This window comes from Miniopterus natalensis, chromosome 19, assembly GCF_054644295.1.
Source record: "Miniopterus natalensis isolate mMinNat1 chromosome 19, mMinNat1.hap1, whole genome shotgun sequence".
NCBI classification, from domain to species: Eukaryota; Metazoa; Chordata; class Mammalia; order Chiroptera; family Miniopteridae; genus Miniopterus; species Miniopterus natalensis.
This window is the reverse complement of record NC_142099.1, coordinates 37,900,469-37,915,659: the sequence shown is the minus strand read 5'-3', so window position 1 is coordinate 37,915,659 and position 15,191 is coordinate 37,900,469. Positions and strand designations below refer to the sequence as shown.

The following is a 15,191-nucleotide window of genomic DNA, read 5'->3' as shown; positions in this document are numbered from 1 at the left end:
GAAATTCCACAGTGCTCCCCAAAGCAGGGTAGTCCATCCAGCTGCATCCGTACCTCCAGGTGTGTGCTAACCGGGCAGACTCCCGGGCCCGTCCCCGGCCTCCTAAATAGACACCCCTGGGAATGTGGCCTGGAACCCCATGTTTGCCTGGCTGGTGATTCTCACATACTCAGAAGCCTGAGAGCTACTGTCCTACAGTTTAAGCTCAGTACCTATACTGACCATTGCATAGGAAAGCACTTGTTCACCCTTATTGACTAGTCATGGCAACAAATCACCTTTACCAACAGCCACGGAGACCCGAGGAAGTGACCTGCCTAGGTGCTCATGGCTGGTTAGTGACAGGCACAGAGGAAACCGAAGTCCAGTGCTCCTGAGATCAGCTCTCTCCTCTGTACCATGTTGTCCTGAGTCAGGTTAGTAAGAAGCTAGGAAAATTCCTTGGCAAGTGGAATGGGGAAACTGAGACAGAGAGCAAAACAGAGGGCCGAGTAATTTACAGCCAGCTAATAAATTGCAAGATCTTATCTTCCCTGACCAAGTATACATAGGAGCAAATGGTTTACATATTCCAGACAGTACTGGGCAGACCTGCCTGGGTCCAAGACCCTTCCAGGTGGTGACATTCTTTGAAGGTGAAACTGAGCAGAGAATGACCCTGATCCTTCTATAGGCTCATTTTAATTCATCAGCATATCAAAGGGTACACCTGGAAAGCTGATGAATATTCTGATTGAGATCGCCCCTAAAATTCCAGCCTTTAGAAAACAAATGGAAACCCTTTAGACAAAGGACCCAGCGTGCGCTTTCCCTTGAGCATGCCCTCGATTTCCCCCACCCCTTCTTTCCTCTGCTGTGTATCTTTGCTTTCTTTCTCCTAAGCTCTAAGGGTTCGGAGGAGACTTGCAACCAGGGGAGCAGCAGGCAGCAGCAGCTCATCCCAGGCTAATGCCCTGAACCCCTCTCCAAGGACTCTCTTTTTGCCTCCGTAACTTCCTTTCCTGAGTGCACTCAGCCCAGCCTAGGCTCACCCCTGCTGCTGTGATCTTGCCTTTTCTATCCTAAGCCATTCTTTTGTTTTACTGTCCCCAGCTTTAATAAACATACTCTCAAAATCACCTGGACTTGTGTCACAAAATCCTTCCTGAACAAAATCAAGAACCCATGCTTCCAGACCATGCTCAGTCCTGGTCCTTTTCCAGTAACAGTTTGACCCTCCAACAGCCCTCAATCCTTTAAGTAAAGGACCCACCTAACAAAGGACCCACAAAAGTCCCAGAATCTGCAGGTGAAAATTAAAAAATATGTGTGTATGTGTGTGTGTATGAATGAAAGAGGAGAGAGACAGAGACAGAGAGACAGAGAGAGAAAGGGGGTGGGAAAGAGAGATCTCCCTCTTTTCCTGCCTGTGTTCATTATATTTTCTCTTATTTTCAAATTTGCCATAGAGGTTAGAAGACTGATACATTCTTTTAAAAGTCCTGAAAATACCACGTCAGTGAGTATAATTGTAATTAAATTCCATTACGGGAAGGAATTTAGATGGCGACGGGCATGTTTTCTTAGTTCTGAGATTTGATCTATGTATGTCCATTTAAGTATCTTATGTGCTCCCTTATAGTTGGGAACTGTTGTATCAAGTTTCATGCTCCTAACCTGATAAAAGATTTTTGGACCCAGGTAATCATTTAGAACATTAGCTATTATCTGGCAGAGAAATTAATTTAATGGTGCCCAGAAAGAGTGAAGTTGAAAGAGCAGAGGTCTGAATGTCAGCAGATTTGAGGTTCCAGCCCCAAGAACGAGCTGTGGAACCCTGGGTAAGACACTCATCCTCCTGGCCTCAGTTTCCTCATTGGAAAAATCAGATAGATAATTCAAGTGAGTCACAAACTGTGCTCTGGGGAGCAGAAAATAGACCCACATGGAGACTCGGGAGAAAAGAACCCTTTTAGCCCAGCCTTCCCCATGCCCACTGCATTCTCCATTCAGGAGGAACTTATTGAGCACCTACTATGTACCAGTTACTACTCCAGGAGCTGGGGATTCGGCAGGGAACAAAGCACACAGAAATACCTTCCCCACAGGAATTACATCTTAGTGGGTAAGACACCACAAACAAATAAAAAATTTAAATATGCAGCATATTAGATGATGAAAGGGATTATGGAATACAAGAACTCAGAGAAGGGGGCTGGGAGAAACGGGGTGTGAGTGACCGATGTTCCTTAAAGGTAATTCTTATTATCATCTCTGGACCCGGCGTTATGCAAAAATACAACCTGGGCAACTCTGCACTGAAAGGTGTCTCCCAACCCGTCTGCTTTTAAAATCATCTGCTTCCCAGTGAATGAGCCCACTGGGTGTGCTGTGTTCAGTAGGGCGGGGAGAGTGGGTCTTTGGTCTACAACTGGTCATGTGGTCAGATTGCTCCCGAGATGTGACATAGAGTGTAATTCCGTCCCCCTGCCCTTTGTTGGCCCAGCGTTATGCCAGGTGCTGTTAGGAGACACCAAGGTCGCCCTCGCCCTGACGCCGCTGAGTGTCTCACTGGATGAAACCACGGAGAAGACAATTCCAGGTCACCATCTGCAGCGAGTGGGTACCATGAGGACAGACAGAGAGCCATGAGACTGGTCACCTGGTGGCCGCCCTGCCCTCATCAGGGATCCGCTGTGGCACTCACCAATCTGGGCCTTAATTGTTTACAAAGTTGCTTATATTGGTGAACTATTATTTAACATGTACTTCTGCTAGGCGGTTGCTAAACTGTGGGTGGCTTGGAAGATGTCACTGTCTACAGTGGAAGAGGCCTGGTGGGAACTGGCAGACACTACCCATCAGGGTGCCTGTTTCACACGGGGCAGCAGTTCACCGGCGCACCGCTGGACTACAGACTCCTCGGATACGCTGTAAACGGAGACTGAACACATCCCCAGTGTTGCGGGAATTCAGAGAAAAGGAAGCATCCTTGCAGTGTGGGACCACACTGGAAATGGGAATCTAGCAGGCTCGCGAAACAGAGCTGAGTGTGGAGAGCAGCTCCCATGGCGCAGGTGCGGCGGGCGTCGTGTGTGCGAGCACCTGGAGCAGGGGCCCTGCTGGGCACATCATTCCCCATCATGAGAGGTTGGCTGGGAGCACGGGCTGGGCTGGATGGAGCCCAGCCACCTACCAGATGGGATGGGGGCTGGGGCACTCACAACTGTCCATCACGCGGGACCCAGAGGCCCCGGGCACAGGATACTGGAATGAGGAGGTGGGGATCAGGGCCCCATCAAAAGAGGGGAATGCTAATATGAACCCAGCTTGAAACCAAGCTCCAGTCAGCTGGTCCCGAACTGCGCGAAGCTACTTAATACAACAGGCACATGATCGGGCAGTGGAGGCAACAGCTGCCTTGAGGAGTCTGGTTTAGTTTCAAAACAAAGTCCGCTAGTGGGAAAAATACAGATTCATCAGCATTAGGTTCACCCTTTTCCTCAGAGCCCCACTGTGCGTGTCAATCACAGTCACCTGGGCGTGTTGTGTACCAGGCACAACAGCAGCATCACTGGGGGAGGGGGTCTGATGCCATCTGCTGACACCCTCTGCACATCCTCAGGCCCTCTTGTTAACGGCTGCGATCAGCCTCACAAAGATATGACTGGACAGTCCCTCACCTCAGACCCCTCCCCTGCACCCCCACCTCTGCTGACACTGTGCCTGGGGACCCCTCAGAAACCCACCTGAAGCCCTAACTGCACAACCCAAAAGTCCAAGGGGGTTAACACCCATGGGCAGATTCGACCAGTGGCAAACAGGAGCAGGATGGTAAATGCTTCCCCTCGTGGGAAGGTCTGGAGATGCCCTTCCTGGGGCTCCCCAGGCTGCCCGAGGGCCAGGCAGCAGCCACCTGTACAGGTGCCCAGCTCAGTCCTCTGTGCTGCCCCCTCCCGCAGCTCCTGCTCTCCACGCCCCTTCTCCCACTAAACTTTCGACTCAGCTCTGCTTTCCGGGGAACCCAGGGTGAGACACGTATACTACCTGAAGTGTGTTGTCTCGTGGACGTAAGAACAGAGATCCTAACAACCACCTACCTCTTGGGGATGGACGGCTGAGGTGCAGAGCCTGGGAAACCTTCCGGGTGAAAAGCAGAAAGGAGCAGGTTTTTCCCGCCCTCAGATTCCCAGTTCCCCCACCCCAGGTCTAGCCGATAGACCCAGGCCGAGTGCAGAGCACTCACCGTGGTTCAAAGGGGTTGACTAGGTCAGCCTGGGTTTACTAGCGTTTTAGTGGGTGTAAGGAATCCCGTGTTTGGGGTGCATCGATCGGCAAACCCTGGGAAGGGGAATAGACGGCCATCACTCGTCAAGTGAGCCACCATCCACAGTGTGCGAAACACCCTGGCACATGTCCACCGAGAAATCAGACCCGCTCACGGCCGTTGCTTCACCAGAGCCCACACCGGAGACAAGCTGCACCCAGCGACAGGATGCACGAAGCGCTGGGCCTGCTCTTACGGTGCGACACCCCTCGGCCCTGGGCGGCGGAATGAGCGGGCTGTAGGCCCGAGAGGCGCAGGGCGACTAGGAAGGAAAATGCTGGGGGGAGCCTCAGAAGGTGCAGCAGACAGCACAGCGTCCGCGCCGCGCAGATCCCTCACAGGAGGTCGTGGGCGTCACCCCACCACCTGACCGCAGAGCCTATTAGTCACAACTGACTCAGGTCACTACGGGGAGACCAAAGAGCGAGTTCTGCCTGCAAAGTGGCAGATGGCGAGGAGCGAAGGTCCTCGGATGGAATTCCCAAGGGGTCCCCTGGCCACATGGAGGGCCTGGCAGGTCAATTCCTTGAGAGGGACAGTCTTTTTCTCCTGTAATACCCTCAGCACGGCCATGCAGCACTCTGCTCATTAAACATTAAAGGGAAGGGGAGGGGAGGGGAGAGGGGAGGGGAAGGGGGAGGGAAGGGGAGAGGGGAGGGGAAGGGGGAGGGGAAGGGAAGGGGAGGGAAGGGGGAGGGGAGAGGAAGGGGAGGGGAGGGGAGGGGAGGGGAGGGGAGGGGAGGGGAGGGGAGGGGAGGGGAGGGGAGGGGAGGGGAGGGGAGGGGAGGGGAGGGGAGGGGAGGGGAGGGGACAGAGCACGGCACAGAGCACTGACTGTGTCCCCAGCATTGGTATATTTAGGGCCTTGAATCTCCATTGCGTAGTCTGTACAGATGCGTGTCCCCAAGACTGAGTCCAGGCTCCAGGCTTCCTAACCCCAGGCCATGCCATGAAGTGCAGGGAACGTTTCCTCCAGATTACAGGATGGCCGTCCCTCTCAAAGGTGGAGCAAGGCCTGGAAAGCGGTCACCTACTAAGCTTTATGCAAATACTCGTTGGTTCCCCAGTGCTTTGGCCCAAGGTCTCAGACCTCCCTGTAAACAGGTTTCTGGAATATTTGCCTCGGGAGACTTCTAGGGCTATAACCCCACCCCCTGTCCTGCTGGCTGCTATCTGAACCCCTTGAATGGCAGACAGTCTTTCTGCCAATCAAAGATAAGGAAACAGAAAAGGTGTTGACAATGAGCATCACCGGCCTCGGGAGTGGGCAGGTCCTGGGCTGCTGAGTGAGTGTGAATGGAGACGGTGATGGAGCAAAGACACCTGCTCACCCCGGGGGCAGAGTCAGGTCACCAACGGGCCCAGGTCAAGAAATGGAGAGGGCCCAGGGGGCCAGGGGTGGGCTGGAATCCAAACCCACCTTCACCTTAGGAGAAAGGCCTTCACCTGTCCTGAGTCCCCCCACCCCAAACCACCCAGTCTACAGGTAGGAGCTGAGGAATGCCTTCCAACCTGAGCCCAGCAGCAGGCAGCAGGGGGTGGGCCACAAGGGCCACGAGGGCCACGAGGGCAGGAACAATTATTCGCGTGGCTCAGACCCAAAGGGCGAGGAGTTGGGACACCACCGAGAGGCTTCTAGGATCAACGGCACCCAGGCTGCCAGGCAGGCGGCATCAGCAACAGCAGCTGTAGCCACATGTCCCGGGAAGCTGGGATGCAGAGCCACGTAGCAGGTGCAGTCAGCACCGACCACACCGGGGGCCAACACTGGGGGTGCTAATCAGTAACAACAGCTGCACATAAGACTCATGTTTGCCAGAATGGCCACACATACCAGGTACCAGCATCATGTGGCTGCTGAAGCCAGAGCACCCCCACCCCTCCCCCACCTCCTGGAAACGCCCTCACCTCCAGGGCAGGGCGCAGTGTCCTGTGGAGGGAGCAGGCTCAGCCTCCTGAGTGCCGGCTCCTGTCCTGACTGCGGGCAGCGCCTGTGGGGCCCGTCACTACGCTGGTGCGGGGAGTACCGCCAGGTGCGTAACGGTGCTCGGCTGCATTTGATGCAAGAGTGAATGAACAGCCCACCCGGTGACACCCACCCCCTGGCTTTACGTTGGAATGAGACCTGTTTCTCCACCTTTACAGGGGTAAAGGCCAGGTGTTGACCTCTTGGACATTTCATTTAATCCAGGAAATATTTCTCCAGTGTCTGGTATATGCCAGACACTGTGCTAGGAACTGGAGATTCTGCCTGGCAGAAAATACCTGGTTGCTTTTAGGTTTGCCTCTGATCTGCCTCCCATAGTTACAGACACCCAGGGACCATTCACCTTGCTCAGTCAGCCACATTGTCCCAATCCTGGGCCACCAAGAGGCCAAGGGGCAAGCCATTACCAGTGAATTACAAAATTATAGACAGATACCACGGTAATGAAACATAGAAAATATTTTGTGCAGGCTGGTGGTCCGCTGTACCCTACTCAACAACCACTGGCCATGAGCGCTCCTCCATAATGGCGCATAAGCCTGACCACGCCCTGGCTCTCTGGGCCTTTCAGTATTTTCTGTCTGGCAAGTATTGGGGTAAACAGAGGTAGAAAGAGGAAAAGAGAGAGATGATGCAAGGAAGGTGGAGGGTTCACCCCACGGAGCCCTTGACCAGTCTCATGCAGCCAGATGCTAGTAAGTTCCAGTGGCAATGCAGCCAATGTCCAGATTTGTCAGCTCAGAGCCACAAACTCCTCCTGCCACTCACACAGCCAGCGTCTGAAACTTGTTCTGAGCCCACCATCTCTCTAGATGTCCGATAGAGTAGACCCCACAACAGGTGGCTGCCGAGCCCTTGCAATGTGGCTGGCGGGACATGCTGAGCAATAAAATTTGGGTATATATTGGGTTTATAAAGTATACTATTAAGATTAATGTCCTGCATTGCTTCTGAGTTTTTTGCCATGGCCAGTGGGCCATTTAAAATGGCAACAGATATGCCTGCTGGACAGCACAGACCAACCTGCACCTCCGCCCACCTTCTGAGGGTCAACTTGGCAGGGGTCCTGTTCCAGTCGTTTCCCTGCCCCACATTGACTGTTCTCTGGGCCAGAAACCTGGCCACATAACTCCAAGCTCAGTCCCTATTGCCACTGCAAAGCGAGGTCATTAACCTGCAATCACTCAGAGCAAACCCGGGCCCTCCACCGATAACATCGAGGGAGCTCCTCGCCTGAAACGCGATCTCCCAGAAAATCTCAGGCCATCGGGCAAGATCTGAAGACAAAGAGGGGTTGTTGATGGAATGTTCCTGTTCCTACAGGAAGGTCAATCCCCAATCCATCCTTTCTCTCCCCCCTCCCCACCTGAGACCTTCATTTTCCCTGCGAAGTTCCCAAAGACCCCGGTCTCTGAGCCCTGCAGCTTCTGCTCTGCTGGAGTCCTCAGCAGTCCCACAGTAACAGTGGTCACCAAGAAGCCCCCCCCCAATGCCCTGAGTGGCTGGCCTGGCCAGGCTGCATCCCCACAATGCCCTGAGTGGCTGCATCCCAAACACAGGCTGAGGTCCTCCGAGGGCTGGTCCAAACCCAGTTCCGAGGTCTGTGTTTGAGTTGGTCGGAGCAATCTTCCCGGAGAGAGGAGGAGCGGGTACGGCAGGGTTTAGCCTTGTCTCCTTACTAACCTGTAAGCTTTGTAAGGATGGAAGCGGTGTCTTCCCCAGCACCTCACAGCACGCCTCTCTCTGGGAGATGCCAGGGACAGTTGGTAGAATTGGATTACTTCTGCCCCGGTGGACAAGTCCGGGCTGTTGCGGAGGCCTGTGAGGCCTTCCCAGTGGGCACGGCCCTAGTCTAATGTCACAGCCTGTGTCAGCCACTCTCCACCCTGTGCTCCGATGTTCTAGCCACAACGCTGCCGTTGTCCCTGAACAGGGTGCTCCGCTCATACTCTAATTATTTCTTCCTTCTGGATTGTCCTTCTCACCTGGGTTCCTGGCATTCTCATCATTCAAGGCCCAGCTTATATATCACCTCCCCCAGGATGCCACCTCCTCCACTCGGCCTCTGAAATTGCATCCACCTTTGTTAAAAGCCCCGCTATATCCTCACCATCTATTTACAGACCCTTTCTCATCAGCTAGGATTATTTTCTTGGGGGAAAGGTCAATTATTTCCAGAATGCGGTGTGGCTGGAAAACACTCGCATTAAAGTTTTATTTTATTTTATCATAGAATTAAAGGCCAAAGAGTGAGGACTCAGGGTATGGACAAATGTCTGGATCAGAAGCAAAAGAAGAAAAGCTTTTCCCCAGATTCACAAGGGGTTCCTGGCTTGGCTAGAGGAAGGGGGGCTGCACGGGCTTCCTGTAACGCTACAGGAACACCCGAGAGCAGCACCCTGCCACGTGTCCCACACCGTGACAGGGAAGAGGGCAGATGCAGGCGACTCCCTTTCTTTAAGGGATACGAGGACCCAGCTCCAAGGCCTGTGGCCTCAGACCATCCATGGATTCTAGAGTCCCGAGGTACCGCACCACCCTCTGTCTGTCCCGCCTCCTTCAACTCCCACACCTGGGGGCATGCTGCCTGGGCCTTTCACTCCTTATTTCTGCAGCCAGCGGGGAACAGAAAGGGCTTGGATTTCTTCCTAACAGGGTTTGGCTTTGCGTATCAGGGTTCAGTTTGACTAGGAGTCAAAGAAACACAAAACAACAGTAACTTTAAAAAGGAAGTTTATTTCTCTCTCATATATATGTTAGGACATAGGGCTGGAATGGCAACTTGACTCGCAGGAATACTTGGGAATCCAGGCTCCTGCCACCTTGTTTCACCACGTGTGGCCTCCACTCACAAGTTCACCTCGTGACCTAAGGTAGTTGCTCCAACTCCAGCCATCACATCTACATTCCAGCCAGGAGGAAGAAGCAACACAGAGAAGGGAAGGGCAGGAACCTCCAAGATGCCGCATGACACTTCTGCAATCTCACTGGTCAGGACTTGGCCAAACGAGCACTTAGCTGCACTGGACTCTGAGAGACGTAGGCTTTATTCCAAGTAACCCTGAACCAGCCAAAAATGGAGGGCATTGTTTTGGAAGAGAACAGAATAAGGGAATGACTAGCAGCCTCAGCTACACCTTGATCTGTATTATAAATCACTGGAGACACACTCCTGTCACCAGCACCTTCACCATTAACCTCATTCATTGCCTCAGACTCCACCAACAGTCACCGCTCCGCTCCCACCAGAAGGGTCTCATGCACTTCCCCTTGCAAGAGGGCAGATGCAGGCGACTCCCTTTCTTTAAGGGATACGAGGACCAGCTCCAAGGCCTGTGGCCTCAGACCGTCCATGGATTCGAGAGTCCCGTGCCTGACATCCTGTCCTCTGTCTTCTGCCCACCCTGCCCTTTTGTTTGGAAAGCCCTCCCTCCTCTCGTGTATCTGAATTCTGACGGCCCCCTCTCCTGACTGACGCTCAAAGCACACACGTGCGCGGCCCGAAACCTGGCGCACGGGTCCAGTTCCTGCGCACACCCTCCACCCGCATCCGGACGCGAGCTCCGTGGGCAGGAGAGGCGGCGTGCCAGCCTGTGCCCCCGCAGCAGGGCCCGCAGGCAGTGCTCCTGGACCTCCACGTGCTTGCCACTCAGGGTCAGGGAAATGCGTTACAACTCGAGACCCGGCCTTAGTTTCTCGGAACTACAGACTCCTCGCCTATGAAGTAAAGGAAGTAACACCTGCCCAGGCGAATCCAGAGGGCGGCCATAATAGCCGCACACACACACGCACACCCTCTGTACAACACAAACCACCCCAAAAATTGTAGCTATGCCGCTTCCGTCAGGGATTTTTCTTTTACTGCAAACAACTGAAACCGACTCAGGCTCTCGGGCACGGGGGGGTTATGGAAGTCACGGGGTGTCTGGGGCAGCAGGGGGCGCAGCTCCGGGGTCCGGGATGGCGGGAGGTGTCTGGCCGTCGCACAGGTGGCCTCCAGAAGTGAACTGCTCCGCACAGGTTTCGCTGTCTTGCCAGTCCCCCGGGCTCAAGGCTGCGACAGGGTTTGCCGACGTGCCCCTGCTCCTTGGGTGAGGCAGCCCATTCGCTTGACTTACAGTCCGGCAAAGCTCACGCACAGTGGAGGAATGTCGAGTCCCCAAAGGAGGCCAGGGTGACGTTATCAGAAGCAGGGTGAAGGGCGGCCCAGGCTAGGAAACGGCAGTGCTCACCTCAGGCTTACTGGGCATGTACCCCTGAGTGACAGTGGCCCTTCCTTTGCTTCTGAAGACTGTCCTATAAGACACTAGAAGCAGTTTTTTAGACCTCATCAGCGAACACCTGGGCATTAATTTGTCAGGTTCTCTCCACCGCTGGCAGTTAGAACAGGCCTTATAGAAAGAAGAGACAGACTCACTGCCTGATGGAGGAGGTCCCTGGGGGAGGAATAAAGTCTCGCCTCCACTGTCACCTGCCCACCTTCCGGACTAGGTCACACCTCTGACATCCTCCTCGCAGCTCTCCCTCTTCTCCTCTGTGACTCTTGATGCTAATGCACATCCAGCTGAGCAGGGCTTTGGTTATTGCCAGCTCCCCCAGAAGCTGTCATCTCCATGAGGCAGGGCCAAGCTTCCTTCTGCTCGCCTGCATTTCCCTGACCTTCCCAGAGCCGGGCATCCTCAGGGTGCTCAGCGAATGCTTCCTGAATGAGTGAAATAAGTGAGTAAGGTGCTAAGAAGGCCCAACTGCTCAGCTACACAAGTAGGCTGTGTGGTTTGCACCACTCTTCAGGGCAGGCTCCCTCCACCTTTCCCCTCCTAGGCACCTGGGGTGGCAGGGGGTGCGGATTAGCTAACGCACAGCCACAGGGGCCTGGGGCACCACAGGCTTTTTTCTTTTTTTTCAGAATTCCTGCCTGGAGGGGAGAAGGCCCATCAGGCAGTGGGAGCCGTGCCCCATAGCTGCTGGCAGAGAAAGTGAGTTCCCCCTTGCTATGTGCGTCCACCTGAGCAGGACACTACATTTTTTTTAAATATATTTTTATTGATTTTTAGAGAGAGAAAGAGGGAGAGTGCAACATCAATGTGAGAGCAAAACATCGATTGGCTGACTCCTGCACACCCGCTATTGGGAATGGAGCCTACAACCCGGGAGTGTGCCCTGAGCAGGAATCGAACCAGGGGCCTCTCAGTGCATAGGACAACCAACTGAGCCACACCGGCCAGGGTAGGACACTACTTTTTATAGGTGAAGAAATGAAGGCTCAGAGCCTTACTCAAGGTTACACATCTAAGGAAACTCAAATCGAACAAGGAATCTCCAATGGCCCATATCACTCATGGGCAGAGGGACTCTATTTTTAGCACAAATATCTCAAGGCCTCCAGTCATCATCGAACAGAAAGTTGCAATGTGGTAATAAAGGGATTCAGGGAAATCAGGTATTAATTCGGTTTTCTCAGCTGTGGCCATGAGGTTTTACTATAGTTCAATGTGTTGGGTTGCCCCATTTGGGTTGACTGAACACATTTCTATCTGTGTGGGGGTTGGGAATGGGAAGGGAGAGAGAAATACTTTGATTTCCTTGCAGTTCAGTGAAGTTTGCTGTGTCCTTGGAGTTGACAAACTCATCCACTTCTTCCCATTTTCCTTCATGTTAGGTCAACTCCCTGCGCTCCCATTCAGAAAGGGCTCAGCTGCAGATCTGGGTCTCAGCCTCATCTGAGCCCCAAGTGACAACAGCTTCTCATTGGGGTTGCATGCCCTTAAAAAGCAAACCCAAACCCAAAAAAACCCCCATGGTGGTGACTCAAGCTGTCCGAGACCCACACTGGGATTTAAGCAAGTTATGGTGACACATGGCCAGGCACCTCCCTACCTTCGTGACCCAGGCTGTGTTCTTCTATTTCCTCAGTATGGTCTGAGACCCCCCCCAAGCCTTCCATCACTGACCATCACAAGAGCAGGGTCTGGCGGGTATAGCCACGGACACACATTGGCACTCGAGTGTCTGTCACCCTTGTCCTCCTGACCCTCTGGGTGGTGGCAGGGGCGCACCTGGACTGATATGGCACAGATGCTCAGCAGAGCCAAAAAGCTTGCCCAAGGCCTTGCAGCCAGGAACTGGGGGAGCTTCGGGCCCCCTTTCAGCCTGAAGGGGAAACAAGGAGACTAGCAGTCCCCAGGACAACCTGGAAGCCATAATCAAAGCCTTCGCTGGGCACGGAAGAGGGAGCCCTTCTAGCTTGACTCCCTCCCAGGTCTCACATGAACAAATGTATACACACTGATCTGAGCAATTATAACTTGGGGGGATTTGTTGCAGCAGTTAGTGTTAGCCCCATCTGAGGCTCCTCCTGCCAGCTGGCCTCATGGCTGATAGGAAGAGGCAAGGCCAGCTCCCAACATGGGGGCAGAGAGCCAGAGTGGCGGGGAGGCTGGACAGTTGCAGGTGAGTGAGAAAACACAAAAAATGCCACCACCCTTTGAGTATGGCTCGTGGTCTTACTCTCTTCTTTCCTTCATGGTCATAATGATCACCCACCCATATGTCACGATAAAGCTGCTGAGAACTTAGGGGACCTATCAGGGGTCCAGTCTGTTGTCAGCTCGCCCACACTGGCTGGGCAGTTGCCCTCAGCTCTTCATGGGACTGTCTCCTGCCCGGTGACTCTGTTCTGAGTCCTGAGCAAATGTTCCTACAGCTCACTTTGCAGCCTCCTCTGCCCCCATGAACAGGACTGTGAGGATGCAATACTCACGGGTGAGTCCCTTCTCCTGGTTGCGCAGAAGTCACTCTCTCCCATCATGTGAAGCTCAGCCCCATCACCCTGTTGACAAAACACCCGTGTTCCCTGGTTCCCACCCACCATCCGCACCCCTGAATAAACCACAGCTCATTTGTGAGAGGTTTTTAATTTCATCTGTTGACCAAGGTTAAGGAGTAGAACAGGATCTCTATTCGGTTCACTCCCATGGGATCTGCTACATTCTCCAGGGGACCTTTCCACGGAGGCCCATAGGCCCCACCGTCGCTGATGTCTGCTCGCCAGGCTGGCTGGGGTTCCTTGCATAAATTATTAACTAGAGCACAAATATCACACAAAGTAGATGCTACTGTAACAGGGCATGCGCCCTCTGGCCTGGCACAGGGTGGTGGGGACGAGCCGCTGGGTCCAAGGCCGTAATGACCGGTGGCATCCCCAGGAGGGAGGTGGGGCCTGTCCTCTGAGAGAGTCCCAGCTGCCCATCTTCCCGAGCAGCTCGCTCTGGTTTCTCGGCCTCTGGGCCCAGGAGTAGCTATCTCAGCGCCACGTGGAGAGTGGGGCGGCAGCTGTCCCGTGTATGACGGCAGAGGGGCTGTTTGTGCTCAGGGTCAGGAAAGAGCCTGAGGAAGGGCCCTCGTTTCCACCTGGGCCTCTGCGCCTCTGTTAGCCACACAAACAGAGCCCAGCACGGGGCAGCACCCTTTCTATGAAAGTACAGATGTATTTCAGCTTGTCCAGGCCTCATACACCCCGTGGCACAGTATCTTTCTCTTCTATTTTTATTTGTTAACAACCTTGAAAACCGTAGAAACCTTTCTTAGAGGGCAGACCATAAGCACAGGCTGTGGCTGGCCACCCTGGTCTGGAACAGCACAATGCCCCCCGCCCCCCAGCCTCAGCCTCCTCGCCTGAAGGACTCGGCCCCCACAGCGCCTCTGTGCTGGTGCCTGCAGCCCAGGCTTCCCAGAAGGGACCCCGGTGGCCTTGGGCTCTGCAGCCCCAGGGTCTGCCTTTGCCCAGGGACTGGTCTAATTGAATTTTAAACAATTCTCAGATATCCATCTCAGCCCTGCTCGTGTGTCCCGGGGGGAACTAGGCCCCCGTGTCCCCCATGAGGTAGGTACAGACCAGCAGCCTCACCCTCCACCTGCAAACGATGACAGTCAAGAGCAGAACTGACTTGCCTGGCGCCACCAACAACCACCTGTCAGACCAGGAACTGCTCTGTCCCCTGGCCCAGTGATTCAACCCCAAAGAGCAAAAACCCCCGTGAAGCCTGCCAGCCACATGGAGTCGCTGCCCAGACCTCAGCGACGGGGACCCGGAGCCGCGGGCCAGGGGTAACTGCCCTCTCTGCCCTGCCGAGTCTCTTCCAACTAAAAATAAAGTTTATAAAAGTAAATCATCTCATTTTATAACTTAAGTGCATCAAGCTTTTCCTTAAATAGAGCTCACACTGAAAATAAAGTTACCTTTGCTGTACAGCGGTGTCTGTCATCATCAGGAGTAGACTTCGATGGTAAAGCATGAAAGGCTACACACTCACACACATCTACCTGCCTGCCTGTCTACGGGCTGTGAGCAGGAACAGGCGTAGGCACCTCTCCACAGCGCTTCCCCGGGGCTGGGGGCTGGTAGAGGTCTCTAGGTATCTAGTCTGCACAACAGTGTCTACGTTAAACGTCCCTGTCCTTAGCGACAAACACACCTGCACACTACCGCTAAGACTCTGATTAGAAACATTAAACTATGCAATCCGTATGTACCCAGCCTTTGGAAATGCTGACCTACCCCAGAGCATCACTCGACAGCATCCCCGACAAGACGCCCTCCCCAGCCCACCTCTTCCCGCCTCCCCGTCCTACAGCCAGCCGCCCCCTCCCACTGTGGGTGCTCCATAGGAGCCCAGCCACCGAGCTCCAGGGGAGGACTCAGGAGGTGAAGTAAGAATTCTGCATGGAGTACAGGTGGTCAATGGGGTTCCCCACTCTGGACTGCAGGGGCCCAGCTTCTGAGGTTGCTAGGAAACAGTCACCCAGGTTACTGAGGGAGGTATCATCACTATCCAGGTCGTGGAAAAGGGGCTCGGCACCTGAAATGGAGATGAAACGGGTGTGAGGGTCAAGAAGTGG

At 54.0% G+C, this 15,191-nt stretch overlaps 1 protein-coding gene across 1 annotated transcript in view; it reads right to left on the bottom strand.

Moving 5' to 3' along the window:
* Positions 1 to 14,990: 14,990 nt before the first annotated feature.
* LMX1A (LIM homeobox transcription factor 1 alpha) overlaps positions 14,991 to 15,191 on the bottom strand; it is a 117,663-nt gene continuing 117,462 nt past the window's right edge. Inside the window, exon 8 of the mRNA XM_087828317.1 lies at positions 14,991 to 15,151. Within this exon, the coding sequence (XP_087684443.1) occupies positions 14,991 to 15,151 (161 nt within the window). The remainder of the gene's footprint in view (positions 15,152 to 15,191) is intronic.